Source organism: Peromyscus leucopus, chromosome 7, assembly GCF_004664715.2.
Source record: "Peromyscus leucopus breed LL Stock chromosome 7, UCI_PerLeu_2.1, whole genome shotgun sequence".
Classification (NCBI taxonomy): Eukaryota; Metazoa; Chordata; class Mammalia; order Rodentia; family Cricetidae; genus Peromyscus; species Peromyscus leucopus.
The window spans coordinates 2,252,303-2,268,019 of record NC_051069.1 but is presented as its reverse complement, the minus strand read 5'-3'; the positions used below and the strand labels follow the sequence as shown (position 1 = coordinate 2,268,019).

The 15,717-nt window shown below is 49.4% G+C and overlaps 1 protein-coding gene across 1 annotated transcript in view; it reads left to right on the top strand.

Moving 5' to 3' along the window:
• The window catches only part of Myo1e (myosin IE), a 202,002-nt gene extending 196,105 nt beyond the window's left edge, over nt 1-5,897 (top strand). Inside the window, exons 27-28 of the mRNA XM_028865833.2 lie at nt 4,095-4,264; nt 4,863-5,897. Of these exons, the coding sequence (XP_028721666.1) occupies nt 4,095-4,264; nt 4,863-4,939 (247 nt within the window). The 3' untranslated portion in view covers nt 4,940-5,897. The remainder of the gene's footprint in view (nt 1-4,094; nt 4,265-4,862) is intronic.
• The last annotated feature ends 9,820 nt before the right edge of the window (nt 5,898-15,717 follow it).

Here is a 15,717-nt window from a genome sequence, read left to right as displayed (position 1 = left end):
GGGGGGGGGGCAGGGGGGGACACACTCCCGAGTACACTGTGGACTGGCTGTACAGTGTATGGTACAGAGCGCAGGCAGGCCACGCTGCTGTAGCTATCACTGGACACTGCACTCCATTGGGACGACTTCAAGTCACAAACTCCTTCTCGCTCTGTGCCCATGTCCCTCACAGAACAGCTTCATCACTGATCAGCATCACACCCACATCCTGTGGACCAGGGCAGGGGCGTCAACTAGTCCTCAGTTTGGAGATGATTGGTGCCAGTTAGGTTTTTGTATCTCAGGAGACTCCCCCAGTACTTACTCTGTGAGGCCCTGAATGTCAACTGGCGTTGATCTCAGTGCCTGCACCGTGGTCTTCCCCAACCACTGATGTAGGATTCACCTTGCAGGATAATTTCTCAGTGTGCAACTCAGATGTGCTATGCATATTTCCTTAGGAAAAATAAATTGCATTCTGGGTTCTGGTGTGGTTATACCCTGCTGGTATAATGCCCTGCTCCAAAGAAAGAGAAAGAGAAGTTAAGTGGATTCTTCATCCATTCATTGTGTTAAAGGACAAAAGATACAATGAAGTGATGTATGTAAATTTCCTGAACTGAGGTGTCCATCAAGTCATAACAAGAAAGCTAGACTTCACTTGTCCATCAAGTCATAACAAGCTAGATTTTGCTGTACAAAAAAAAAATCACATACGGGACCAGTGAGGTGGCTTAGCTATTAAGAGCACTGGCTGCTCTTCCTGAGGACCGGAGTTCAGTTCCTAGCACTCACCCGGCAGCTCACAACGGTCTGTAACTCCATTTCCAGAGTATCTAATGCCCTCTTGGCCTTCAAGGGCACCAGGCACACACATGGTACACAGACATACATACAGACAAAACACCCATAAACATAAAATTAGAAATTTTTTAAATTAAAGATAGCAGCAGCAAGATGGCTCAGCAGGTAACTAACTGTGCTCGCTGCCAAGCCTGTTGACCTGAGTTCAGTCCCCTGGATCTCCTTGGTGGAAGAGGAAAACCAGCGCCAGCAAACTGCCCTCTGACCTCTACAGATGCTATGGTATGCATCCCCTCAACACACACACACACACACACACACACACACACACACACACACACACACACAGAGTAAATCATGTAAATGTTTTAATTAAGGAAATGACACATAATCAGATATTAGATTTGTTTGGCAGTGTGTGGTTTCATAGCTGTGTGCTAACATGTCTGCACAGTTACAGACAGGCCCATGGATGAAGTACACTTTGACTATTGAAATATCAGCAGCGATAGACACTTTATTGTTAACTAGGATTCTCACTGCTGTCCCCGTTCTCCCAGTGCATGATCTGGCTTTATTTCACAGCTTTCAATCCTGGAGGAGACAGGGTAATTAGAAATACAAACAGCCCAAAAGAGCAGAGGGGCCAAAATTACCCGAACCTGGTACAGCCCGTTCAGAACGCGTGGAGAGAAAGTCTACTGTTTGTTTTTATTTGAGTTCTGAGACCTGATCTGTCTCAGTCTGGCCTTGAACTCATGGAGATCTTCCTGCCTCTGCTTTCCTGGGTGCTGGAATTACAGGTGTGTGCTGCCAAGTGTAGCTCAGGGAAGGATTTGAATTTTTATCTTATTTTATGTGAAGGGGTGTTTTGCCTGGATGTGTGTTTTTGCACCGTATGTGTGCCTAGTACCCGCAAAAGCCAGAAGAGGATGTCAGATCCCCAGGAACTAGAGTCACAGACAGTTGTGAGTCAGCATGTGGGTGCTGGGAACCAAAGCAGGGTTCTCTGCAGGAACAGCAAGTGCTCTTAACCGCTGAGCTGTCTCTCCCGCTTCAGGAAAACATTTCCAATCAGGATGAATTCGGGTGATTATTGGAAGGATCTCCTGAGCAGAGGGGCATGTGGGTGAGCAACGGAACTGGACAAAAATGCCTGGATTGCAACAGTTGCCGCTTCCTGGGGCGTGTGGCTGAGTTTTTGTCAACTTGACCCAAGCTAGGCTTATCTGGGAATACAGACCTCAACTGAGGAATTGCCTCCATCAGATTATCCTGCGGGCAAGTCTATGGCACATCTTCTTGTTTAATGATTGATGTGGGCAGTGCTGCTGCCCCTAGGTCCTGGGTTGTATAAGAAAGCAGTATTCTTCCATAGTCTTTGCTCAGCCCCTGCCTTGAGTTGTGCCCTGACTTCCCATTGTGATGAACTGTAACCAGGACATGTAGCCAAGAATCTCCAAGTTGCTTTGATCAGTGTGTTATGGAAGCAGCAGGAAGCAAACTAAGACGTGGTAAATACACATACCACCATGGCCATATGTCAGGCCGTGGGCGTGGCTATACCCAAGGGGGGGGCGTGGATTGGTAATCACACCGAGTTACAGTATCGCCACGTCACATCAGTGACAGACTTTCATAACCTCCAGACCAGAGACAGGAAAATGGCCCTGAAGGGAGGAAGCTTGCATATTTATTTCCTTTGCTAATTTAATTGTTAAGTTTGTAAGATTGAATTGTTAATGACTGTGTTTCACGAGTAGCTGACACAGTTCCTGGAAGTTTGAGCCCTCAGCTCTGAGCCAGCTCTGCTCAGGGGCCCTTCTGCGCCGCCGGGTTGGCAGTCACCCTGGCTGGGAGTGGCCAGCTCCTGGTACCTAAAAGACCTCATGAATCAATTTCTGGCAGTGTGTTGTTGAAAGCCATTAGTTCTCCGTGTTTATTACACAGCACTGCCCCCTAGTGGCACAGAAGAGAGAGGCTGGGTTTCCAAGGCTGTTGGGGCCTTGGCTGACCTAGCCTGGGTACTGGGCTGTTGTGACTGGCTGTGCTCGGTGCTGCTTTCAGGTCCCCAGTCTGCCAAACCCTAGAGACGGTGGACTCTTCATCAGCATGGACTTCCTTGTTCCTTAGCTGCGCACGGAGTTCAAAGGCAGACCCTGTCTCAAAACTCTATGTCACCATTAGGAGCAGCAACAACAGAAAGACTGTGAAGTGGCTCCATGGAGGCAGATGTTGGAACAATCCTCCTGCTTCCACTCTGCCCAGCTGCCCACGTGGATCGATTGTCTTGTCTTCCCACTCCCTCCCTCGGGGCCCTTCCACAGAGGAGTGTGTGCTACACCCCAATATCCTTGGACACCCTCCCCGCCCCTATCAGACTTCATCACTCTGCCCTAAGGACAATAGCCAGCCCTCCTTTGCACGTAGGAGACTGAATTCCCTTGTACAAGTATTTGGGGGTGGGGTTTGTGAACCCAGGTGTGTGTGGGCATCTGTGCACGTAAGCTCCCCACCGTGGCCCTGTGAACTTCCAGACTGCAGGCTTTCATCTCCCTCCTAGGGTGTTACATGTCCACCCCATCCCCTCCCTCCCATGTCTTGTTGCTGGGAAATCAGATGATTAGCCCTGGCTAAAGGGTCTTCCTAAGCAAATGCTGACATATGCTTGGGGTGTGTGTGTGTGTGTGTGTGTGTGTGTGTGTGTGTGTGATTGATTTTATATATATATATATATATATATATATATATATATATATATATAAACTTCTGTTCCTATAGGTATTCGTAGATGTGGCTAGGCCTAAGAGATAACCCTTCCCATGCTGATCCTTACCTCAGACCCTTCTATTTCTAATCACATTTACATATTAGTGAATGATGTAGGTGTATGCATGTGGTGGTGCATGTGTGAAGGTCAGGGGACAATTTTTGAGAGTCAGTCCTTTTCTTCACCATGTGGGGCTTGGGAATCGAACTCAGGGTTGTCAGGCTTGGCGGCAAGTGCCCTTTTCCCGTGGAGTCTTCCCACTGCTCCCTCACCCCCAAGACCCTCATAGAAGAGTGTGTAATCTAAGTCCCCTTTGTGGGCTGTGCTTTAGGTTGGCCTAAGAGCTCACTCATAGGAACGAGTTGAAATTAGGCACCTTAGGAACACTGTGAACGGGGGATTGAGGCAACGTGGTGTAAAGGCTGACAAGATGGTTCAGCAGGTCCAGGTGCTTGAACTAGACAGTGTAGTCCCGGCCACCAAAAAAACCTGCTGCTTCCTTGGGGTGTCCCAGTCTCACATGGTCCTGCTCTCTCCACAGAGTCCGAAGACAAACAACCAGCCGGCCTCCCCCAGCAGGGGGCAGACCAAAGCCCCAACCTAAGCCCAAGCCTCAGGTGCCACAGTGCAAGGCTTTGTATGCCTATGACGCTCAGGACACGGACGAACTCAGCTTCAACGCCAATGACGTTATTGATATTATTAAAGAAGGTAAGTGCGTGGCCGGCTGCAAGAGCCTCCCCCGAGAGCGTGCAGGGAGTTCAAGGGCTCGCCTATCAGAGTGTGTAGACCAGCGTTTCTCGACCTGTGGGTCGCGACCCCTTCGGGGGGTCCAATGTCCTTTTCACAGAGGTTGCATGTCAGGTATCCTGGATGTCAGATATTTACATTACGATTCATAACAGTAGCAAAATTACAATGAAAACAATGTTATGGTTGGGAGTCACCACAACAAGAAGAACTGTATTAAAGGGTTGCAGCGTTAGGAAGGTTGAGAACCACTGTGTAGACAGAGGTAAGCCAGGCCTCAAACTATTTGACCAGAACTTTTTACAATGTCAGAGATTGAACCCAGGGCCTTGAGCATGCTAGGCAAGCACTCTACCACTGGACTGTGCTCTCGCTCCTCTTTTGACTTTTTATTTTAGTATGGAGTCTCACTAGGTTGTCTAGGCTGGTCCACAAGTCACTTGAGCCCACGGGGTAGGGGGTGGGGTGTGGGGGACAGGCAGGAGTGTGGCTTACAAATCAGTTGAGCCCACGGGGGCAGGAGCGTGGCCCATACTCACCTGGACTTTTGCCTTCATAGATCCTTCCGGCTGGTGGACGGGGAGACTACGAGGCAAGCAAGGCCTGTTTCCCAACAACTACGTCACCAAGATCTGAGGCGCCTAGAGACTGACGTGCAGGCAGAGGAGCTCCAGGCGTGGACTGGGGAGGGGACTTTCTGGGGACTCCCCTTCTGATCCACAGTGAGCAAGGCCTGAAGCTGTTCTGGCACCTTCCCCATGGAAGACACAGAAAAGCTTGGATTAGGAACAAGGAGTATCACTCCATAAATGATCCTAAAAGGCAGCCTAATCCCCATGAGTACAAAAACAGCCACCCACTGAGATTTATTTATTGTATTTAAATCTGGGGAGAGTAGCAGGGGCCGCTGGGCCACCTGCCAGGCGTCTACCCCACGACCCCTGGCTCACTCACCAGGCCCAGGGAACAGCAGGTGGCCACTCTTGACGGTGCCCTTAGTTGAAGAGCACATCTCATTCATTCCTCTCTTCCACACCTGATACATTCCTCTCTGCTAATCCTCCTCCTGGGAGGACAGCCCTCTGGAGGCTGGACTTGGTGGGAACAGGCACTCTTGTGTCAATGCCAAGGACAGGCCGTTCTTCAGCGCCCACGGGAGCCAGGGCCAGGGCTGGTGGGGCAGAAGCTGGATGCTAGGCTGTTGGTCTTGTTTCCTCTTGGTCTTTGGTTGTAATGTGGCTGGCCCATGTTGGTTTTATGTTTAACGCTGTGCTTATAATAAGAGAGATCTTTTTTCTCCCGAGCTGTACATTTATAAAAAGTGATCATATACTGTATATAGAAAAATCTAGAAGCACGTATGAATGCAGCAGGTAGTATTCCACTGTACCCATCCATGAAGGTAGGTTTTCTTACAGGACTCGCACCAGGTACTTACAGACGCACCCTCTCGTCCTCGCCTACAGAAGCAATCACTGCATTCCTGCACAGCCCGGCAGACGCTCCCTTTACCCTTTATCCTGTAGGTAATTCTCCTGTGACCCCTCTGCCCCCCTCCCCTACCTCCTAAATAAACATAAAGGAGTCAGTGAAATGCCTGTTCTTTCGTGACATTTATTGTGGGTTATAATCCCTTCTCCTCAAAGAAAAGATGGTACAGTCATATCCACTGCTGCTGTTTCCAGTCTCCGTGACTATAACAAGTATGTGGGATGAATGAACAGCTTGTGGGCAGGAAATCTTAACAGCAGTTTATGGTTTAAGGGGTCTCTGTTCATGCTTCCTTCTCTTGAAGTCTGACAGGAGAATCAAATGATTAAAGAGGGGGCTGGAGAGATGATGCAGCAGTTAAAAGCACTTTCCAGAATGCTGGATGGTGGTGGCACAGGCCTTTAGTTCCAGCACTCAGGAGGCAGAGGCAGGCGAATCTCTGTGAGTTTGAGGCCAGCATGGTCTGAAAAGCAAGTTCCAAGATAGCCAGAGAACTGTTACACAGAAAAACCCTGACTCAAAAAAAAAAAAAAAAATGCCCTTCAGAAGACCCTAGTTCAATTCTTAGCACCCACATGGTGGATTTCAACCATCTGTGACTCCAGATCTGGGGGATCTGACACCCTCTTCTGACCTCCACCAGCACAAGGCACACAAATGATGCACAGCTATACATGTAGGCAAAACACTCATCACATATAATAATACTAATAACTTCTAAATGATTAAAAAGGAACATGCAACTCTATAAACTCGGGGGTAATGAGTGAATGCCTGAAATCCCAGCACTTGGGAAGTACAGGTCTGAGGATCAGGAGGTCAAGTTCATCCCCAGCTACATAACCAGCCTGGGACACATGAGATCCTGTCTACAAACAAACAGACCATCCAAGGAAAACCCAAACAAGGCTTCAGAATGAATCCATAACTACCTCCTTAGTGCCGGAGACTGCACTGAGTGGTGCCTTGATCAGTCACAGCCCTGAGAGGAAAAACTCAGTCCTCATCCATGTGGGTAACATCTGCACCACAATAGTCAGCTGACTGGAACCAAACCCAGGCCACCACCTGTAGGCCAGTGCTCCTGTAGATAAAGACATCCCATCCTCTAATGTCAGAATGTCAGGGTTTTTATCATGGCATGTTTTTATTTTTACCACTTAATATGGATAACTTTAGCTTTGGGTGCTGATTGTGTGGCGTGAGACTCTTCAAGGTGCTTCATGACATTCTAGAAATGCCTGAGTCAGGGCTTTTAATATTTAAAGGGGGAAAATGTAACAAGGTGTGATGGCTATTCTTGGTTGTCAACTTGACTACATCTGGAAGTAACTAAAACCCAAGTGGCTTGGTATATCTGTGAGGAATTTTTTTTTTTTAATTAAATCATTTGAAGTGAGACGACCTACCTTTAATCTGGGTCACATCTTCTGTTGCAAGCCTATATAAAGGACATGGAAGAAGAAAGCTTCCTCTCTCTGCCTGCCTGCAAGTCCATTCCTTCACTGGCATTAGAGCCTACTTCTTTGAGACTCTGGCATATACTGAAGACCAGCAGAGACATCCAGCCCCATAGACTGAACTACTGGATTCTTTGCCTTTGTGTTGGCAGACAGTCATTGTTGGACTAGCTGGATCACAGCCTATAAGCCACTCTAATAAATCACACACACACACACACACACACACACACACACACACACACACACACACACTCAGTTCTTTTCTTCTCAAGAACCTTGACTAATACATAAGGACATTATAAACCATCTTTGGAATATGCCCACAAAAATCTGTCCTCTCGGCCGGGCGGTGGTGGCGGCGCACGCCTTTAATCCCAGCACTCGGGAGGCAGAGGCAGGCGGATCTCTGTGAGTTTGAGGCCAGCTTGGTCTCCAAAGCGAGTTCCAGGAAAGGCGCAAAGCTACACAGAGAAACCCTGTCTCGAAAAAACAAAAAAATAAATAAATAAATAAAAATCTGTCCTCTCATGACATCCAAGGTTCCTCTGGCTTCCCCATGCACATGCATACATGTGAATACATGTACATGCATAATCCATCCTGTCACGACAGCCAGGGTTGTCCTCTGGCTGCCACATGAACATGAATACATGTGCACACGCATGCATACACAATCTGTCATCGATCGAAGAGAAGCTGAGCTGAAGCATCCTTGCGAAGTCACGGACTTCTGGTGCTAGTAAAACTCTGTCCCTTGGTCTCCCTTCTTTACTGTTCATTCTCAAGGAAGCTGGTCCAAGGCTGCCATGGGAACACGCTTCACTAACTCAACAAGGGCTATTTATAAAACTCTGTAATGGGATTTCAAACCAGAAGGATGTTCAATGCCACAAAAATGCTTGAGGCTTACAGACGCCCTCATCAGACAGCCCTGACCTGTTCAAGGACGAGGAAGCCAGCCATCACTGGAAACAGGTCTTCTAATTGGGCCTGCTGTATTCAGCACAGCAGATCTCAGGAGATCAGACAGTGGTGGGATCTGCAGTCAAGCAGAAGGCGGCTTTCCCTATACTCTCAGTAGAGGAACGGTTGAGTGTCCTAGGGTTTCTATTGCTGTGAAGAGACACCGTGGCCGCAGCAACTCAGAAAGAAAGCATTTCATTGGGGCTGGCTTAGAGGTTCAGAGGTTAGTCCATTATTGTCATGGTGGGAAGCATGGTGGCACACAGGCAGATGTGGTGCTGGTGACGAGGCCAAGAGTTCTGCATCCGGATCTCTGGATCAGCAGGCAGAAAGAAGAGAGAGTGAGCCACTGGGCCTGGCTTGAGCTTGTGCAACCTCAAAGCCCACCCCCAGTGACACACTTCCTCCAATAAGGCCACCCCTATCCTTTCAAATAACACCACTCCCTATGAGCCTATGAGGGCCATTTTCATTCAAACTACCACACTGGGTTGAATGTTTATTGTGGAGCTCAGAGCATTTGTGAATCCTGAAAAAACTTGCAGAGTTTCTTGGGTTTGACACCTTCCCTCAAAACACCGGTTAATGTCTTCTCACGTTAAGAGGTTAGGAAGTAGTTGCTATGAGAGACACTATGGGGAGCTGGAGGGACGGCTCAATGGTTAAGAGCACTGGCTGCCCTTCCAGGGGACATTTGGTTCCCAGCACCTTCATGGCAGCTCCAATTCCAGGGGGTCCAATGCCCTCTCCTGGCCTTTAAGGGCCCCAGGCACACACGTGGTACACATACATACAGGCAGGCAAGAGCTCATTCGTAAAATAGACTATGTTCATGAATTTTGTTTATTTTACATCAGTGGTTGGAGACCAAGGACTTATCACCTCCCCTGGGGAGAGCATCTTAGGACGGGGTTTCGTTTAGTGGTAGAGCACTCATACTGAACTTGTGCTCCTGTGCCAGGGGTGGGGTTCCACTCTCAGTAATGAGGATGTAAGACACAGAGGAGGTGTTTAACCCACCTGTAGCTACACCTGCACACCAGGAAAAGCCATCCCAGTTTCACACCAACAGGATGTCTGTTACCCAACAAGACGTCTGTCAAAAGCTCCCTGCTTTCTTGCATGGTCACCCCAACTCGGCTGCTCATTCCAGTCTCAGCCATCATGAGGGTCTCTGTGATGGGCCTCACCCTAGTGAGAAAGCTGATTCTATGCAGGGCTGAGAGAACAGGTGAGGCTACTCATGGTTATTCACTCATTTTAAATTGTGTGTGTGCACGCGTGTGTACACCCCTATGTGTCTGTATATAAGTGTGTGCATACATGCATGTGGAGGCCAACCTCAGTAACTGTCACCTTATTTTGAAGGACAGGGTCTTTCAGACAGGAATTGCCTGTCTGAAAGAGAGTTGGAGGGATGTAGGTAGATGAGGAAAAAGCAGACTCCCTGAGATGGGGGAATCCTTGTTCCCTGAAGACATTGTCTTGGGAGAGGAAACTGCAGGAAGGTGATGGTTGGGTGAGGCGGGATGTCTAAGTAGGACCGATGGGGGAGAAGGGAGGACCCAGTGGCCTTATAAATCACCAAAGCCAGCTTCTGGTCACTCACGGCCTCCCAGCTGGAAGGGTAGAGTCATTGCATCACCTTTCTCTGCTGTCTTGTTTTTCCCAGCATTCAGTTCTTCTGTCCGGGGCAATAAGTTCGGCAAGTGCTAGAGAGTCACCAGCAACGCTGTGTTACGTTTCTTGGGATCTCTTGTCCAGGATTTGAGAAGATCTCCACTCAAGGTCATACACCTGGCTGAAAATCTCGGAGGACTGGGAAGTGTCCCAGACCCATCTGTCACTCTGAGGGCCCCTCCCAACTGAGGGGACACCCCAGTTAACCACCGCCTCCACCTGGAGTAGGGGGTTGGGTGCTTTGAGGCTCTATAGAGTTAGAAGGCGATTTTTTTCCCTTGAGAACCAGGGCTGAGACTTAGGCCATCACTCCTAAGCCAAGAGACAGAGCAAACCCAACCCCAGGAAACTGACCATCTTCCTGGAGAGGAAGGAGAAGGGCGCAGACTCAATACATCTGGAAAGGGGGTGGGGATGGCCACGCCTCTGCTTGATGGCTCCCTAACCCCACACCTAGCTCTTGAGCCCTGAACAGCTAAGTGTAGGCACCTGGGGGTTGGTTGTCTGGAGGAAGAGAAGACCCAAAGACTTGCTCAGCTTTCGGTTTCCTGAGCCACTCAGTAATCTCTCGTTCCCAGATGTCCAGGAAAGGAGTGACGCGAAGCTTGTTGTGAGTTCGAGGCGGGAAGTGCCTGGAGTTCAAATGGAGGCGGCTCCTGTCTCCAGGCCGCTACCTTGAAGGGCTTTAGCTGTTGGGAACCGGGAACCTTACGTGGCTACTGGAAGTTTGGCCCTGACTCTTCTCTCAAGAGAGGTATGAATGTCTCAAGGCATCGTCGGCACCGTCTGTGAACTCCAGGGAAGGGTCAGGCGGCTTGAGCAGGACCTTCCTTAGCTGGACTAAGAAGGAGACAACAGCTGCAGGTGCCCGGCACATGCGCCTCCAGCCGAGGTGTCGCTGGCCTTGCAGGAGCCAGAGTCTGCAGATCTCTCGGCTTATGGGGGTCCATGCTGGCTTGGGGGGCTGTTGCCTAAACACTCAAGGGGGCTTGCCTTCCAACCCCAGGACTGTAGCAGTCAACCATAGAGAAAATGACTCTCCACCTCAGCATCAGTTTTCCAGGTTCCTGTAACCGCTGGAGAGCTGGAGGTAAAGCAGCACCAGCTTGCTTGGGAGGGAGGCCCAAGATGAGGCCTCTGCTGTGGCTTTTTGTTTTTATTTTTGTTTTTGCTCTTTACTTGAACAAATGTTTTCTGCGGTTCTTTTTTATTTTCTTATTAATTAATTTTTTTTCCCCAGCCCAATCACATTTTCTCCCTCCTTTCCTCTCCTCCCAATACCCCTCCTCCCTTCCACGCCTCCTCCTTTCTCTTCAGAAAAGGGCAGGCCTCCCAGGTACATCATCCAGCCATGGCAGATCAAGTTGCAGTGAGACTAGACACCTCTTCTCTTATTAAATTAGGATGAGGCACTCCAGTAGGAGGAATAAGTCCCCAAAGCAGGCAACAGTCAGAGACAGCCCCTGTTCCCACTGTTAGGGGCCCCACAAGAAGACCAAGCTACACAACTGTCACCTGTGTGCAGAGGACCTAGGTCAGTCCCACGCAAGTTCTCTGGTTGGTGGTTCAGTCTCCGTGAGCCTCTGTGAGTCCAAGTTAGTTGATTCTGTGGGTTTTCTTGTGGTGTCCTTGGTCCCTCTGGCTCCCATAATCCTTCCTCCCCATCTCCCAGAGGATTCCCCGAGGTCCATGTAATGTTTGGCTGTGGGCCTCTGCATCTGTTTCCATCAGTTGCTGGGTGAAGCTTCTCTGATGACAGTTGGGCTAGGCAATGATCTATGAGTACAGCAGAATATCATTAGGAATCATTTCATTGACTTTTTTTTTTTGCCAGTCATATTTGGTTCTTTTTTGTTTGTTTGTTTTGTCTTTTGTTTTTGTTTTTTGGAGCTGAGGATCGAACCCAGGGCCTTGTATTTGCTAGGCAAGCGCTCTACCACTGAGCTAAATCCCCAACCCCCACATTTGGTTCTATCCTAGGTCTCTGGGCTGTCCAGCCTCTGGGTTATGACCCTCCAGACATTGTCAGGAGTGGGCTTCCTCTCATGGTATGGGTCTCAAGCTGGACCAGTCATTGCTTGGCCACTCCCATAATTTCTGGGCCTCCTTTGTTCCAGCATGTCTTGTAGGCAGGGCACATTGTAGTTCAAAGGTTATGTGGCTGGGTTGGGGTCCCAGTCCCTCCACTGGAAATCTTGCCTGTTTATGGGACCTGGCCAGGTCAGGCTCCATATCTGCCTTCGATAGGAGTCTTAGGTGGGGTCACCCTCATAGATTCCTAGGAGTTTCCATTCTCCTAGTTTCTAGCTTATCCCAGAATTGCCCCTGATTCTAGTTGTCTCTCCCAGTTCTGTCTCCCTCCCCCCTCCCCACCTGGTCCCTCCTGTTCCCATCCCCACCCCCATGTAGACCCTCCCCCACCCACCTGTGATGTCTGTTCTATTTTCCCTTCACAGTGAGATTCTTGTGTCCCCCCTTGAGCCCTCCTTGTAACTTAGCTTCTCTGGGTCTGTGGATTGTAGCATGATTATCCTTTACTTTATGGCTAATATCCACCCATAAGTGAGTACATACCATGGTTCTCTGGGTTACCTCATTCATTTCCAGACAAGTATCTGTGTAGCCCTGGCTCTCCTGGAACTTGCTCTGTAGACCAGGTTAGCCTGGTACTCAGAGATCCTCCTGCCTCTGCCTGGGATTAAAGGCATGTTCCACCGCCTCCTGGCTGACCACTGCCGGGCTCTCTGCTGGGTCTCAATGCCTGCTCTTGGAACCCAGCATCCCCAAGTCTATTTCTGTCTCTTCTGTCCTCTCTGATGACTACTTTTGTTTCTGCACCACGGCTCCTGGGCCAACCCCACTTTGTTTTCGTTTTTTCAGTTGCTGTGACATAAAAGGTTCAGGATGAAGAGCAGCATTCCATAGTGTTTAGATTATGGGTTAATTACTCAGAGCGATCTGAGTGCTTATCATGATTGCTTTCAGGTTATAAATTGGAGAAAAAGAGTTGAAGGGAATGTTTACTCCAGTCCTGGCTGTTCTGGAACTCACTTTACAAAGTCTACAGACCAGGCTGGCCCTGAACTCACAGAGATGCAAATGTCTCTGTCTCCTGAGTGCTGGGATCGAGGGAGTGAGCCACCACTGCCTGTCTTGAACCCTGGATCTTGCACAAGCTGGCTAAGAACAAGAATTCCTTAAGATCAGAGGGTATTGAAGAATCACATAGAACAAATATTGTAAATAGGCTCCACCTCCTTCCATGGTCACTAACCAGGAAGGAGAGGATGTAGGAACCTATGTCCATGTTGGTAAAAGTGTTCCGAGGATGCTCTAGAGAAGGAGACACGATCTGGAAAATGTTCCAACGTATCTTTTGTTTTACAGATGGGTAAGCATCAGCACAGCCTCCCCTTGACTATGCCCTTAGCCATGGAATCTGTTCAGTGCACAGGCCTCAAGAACACTCAGCATTTTCAGCACGGGGGCCTGGCCTGAACTGGATGAAAAACGTGGTCCCTATCAGAGTATGTAACTACTTATTGAGTAAACCCACAAGGTACCAAGTCTCCACAGCTGTGAGCCGATCCTGGCATGGGCTGAGCGCTAGATGGACCAGTTCCTTGCTGGGTGAGGCTTGAGAGGCTGCTGTAGGTCACATGTTTCCTAAGTGTGTCACAATTTCTACCAAGTGTTATCAACAGGAAGGACTTTCAGGGCAATCCCCAGAGGCAACAGGGGGCCACATTGGGTGTCACTCAGGAGAACAAGGGTTGGTTAATCACGGGATGTGATTCTCGTTCTAGATTCTGGCTTCCTATAGTTTTTTTTTTGGGGGGGGGTGCAGGGTGTTTGAGACAGGGTTTCTCTGTGTAGCCCTGGCTGTCCTGGAACTCACTCTATAGACCTGGCTGGCCTCAAACTCAGTGACCCACCTGCCTCTGCCTCCCAAGTGCTGGGATTAAAGACATGCGCCGCCGCCACCACCTGGCTCTGGCTTCCCAGTTAAGAAGTGTGTAGCATCTACTTTCTATTGCTCCTGATACTGTTTTCCGCCTCAGATACCACCCCCTTGGTCTGCCCCTGGCTTAGTCCCCATGGCCAAGGGCATCTCCTGAGGTCAGAGGCTACTGTTATCCAAGTGTATCGGTGTCCTTGGAGGCATTCTATCTTTGGGACTATGGCAACTTTGCCTCCCAAGCAGATCCCCCTGACCCCAGAGATGACTAGACCTCTCCCAGTTGAGGATCCACCCTCTCTGTGACTGCTTCCTGTGACATGTGCTACTTACACAACCGGAAGCCTTGGCCTTCTGGCCGTATAGTGAAATGTAAGAGAAGGTGGATATGAATAGCCAGTTCCTGTTGAGAAACAGGAAAAAAGAAAACCAAGTAGCCTTGTCTGAATGCAGGCCCAGCGAGTGTCTGCAACCTTGCCGGTCAGCCTGCAAGGACCCACGAACTGTATGTAACCTGTTTCGGTTGGGTGACACTGGGACTCAGGGCCACAGAACAAGGGTGAAGCTCCCCAAAGGCCTCCAGCCTGCTCATCTGGGGACCAGAGAGGAACATGATTGATGGGCACAAGAGGCAAACACGAGCAAGGGCCAACCCTGCTTGCCAGCTGTGGCTGGGAGTTGGAATTGCTTTCTGGAATTTCTGCCAATGACTAACACTAGGATAATTTCTTTTTTTCTTTGTTTTCCTGGAGCTGAGGACCGAACCCAGGGCCCTGCGCTTGCTAGGCAAGTGCTCTACCACTGAGCTAAATCCCCAACCCCATACTAGGATAACTTCTGATGGTGGATAGGTCTCAGAATGAGGCAGAACCTGAATTCTGAACTTCTTAGAACGAATGCGTGAGGAATCTGAGCTCCAGGCTCTCCCTAGCAGATGACTGGCTTGTCTTTCCGAGTCTAGCTGTCTCCAGCTCCGTGAACGGTGCTGAGTTCCTAATCGCTGGAGATGCTTTAACCTCGGGTTTTGAGATCACATGACACTACGGCAGAGCGGCGGTCATCACGTTACATGTGGTCAGTGAGCTTGGTACGGGCAGCTTCTGCTGTCTCATGGAGCTGGAGTGGTTGACAAGGAGGTGGCTTAGGGCAAACCAAGTGTTTTAAGGACTGGCAGCATCAACAAATGGAGATGTCAGGGACCTGAGTCCCTACGGCCAGGGACAAGACGGCAATACGGACCTGAGGGAGACTAAGGGAGGAAATGGGAGACGGCAGGGGACTGAGCAGTGGGCAGCTGTGGAGATCCCACTACTTGGTTCCAGCCTCTCCCTGGGACAGACTAGACGGTACTAGCTGCTCCCTGTTGACAGGCTGGATATGCACATCCAGGTAAACTAGAGAATGAAAGTAGAGATATCCCTGACCAAGACTTCCCATACTCCAAGACTGCTCTCAAGTCACCACTCAGATGCCTTCTCAAACACAAGGCGGGATTAGCTTATCAGACACTCAAACTCGTTTCCGTCAGGAGGCGTGGTCCCAATATCTCTTGGGACAGATGGTAATTTGCAAGAATTGACTGACCTATATTTAGTCTTGTTAGCAGAGCCTAAAGAAAAAATAAATAAGGTACCAAGTGTTTTGGGGCTGCCTCCTTCCATTCACAGGCACACCAGCAGCAGATTGTGGATACAGGTATCCAAGCAGTTGCTCACCCAAGTCTATCCAGGGACTGTCTGGTTATGTAGGAGCAGATGCTCCTATCGGATTGATCTGGGTGCTCACTGTCACCCACCCATGACCTTACGAAGTTTAAAGACCCTAAAAAGAAGGCTTGTCAATCTCCATTCCCAATGTGT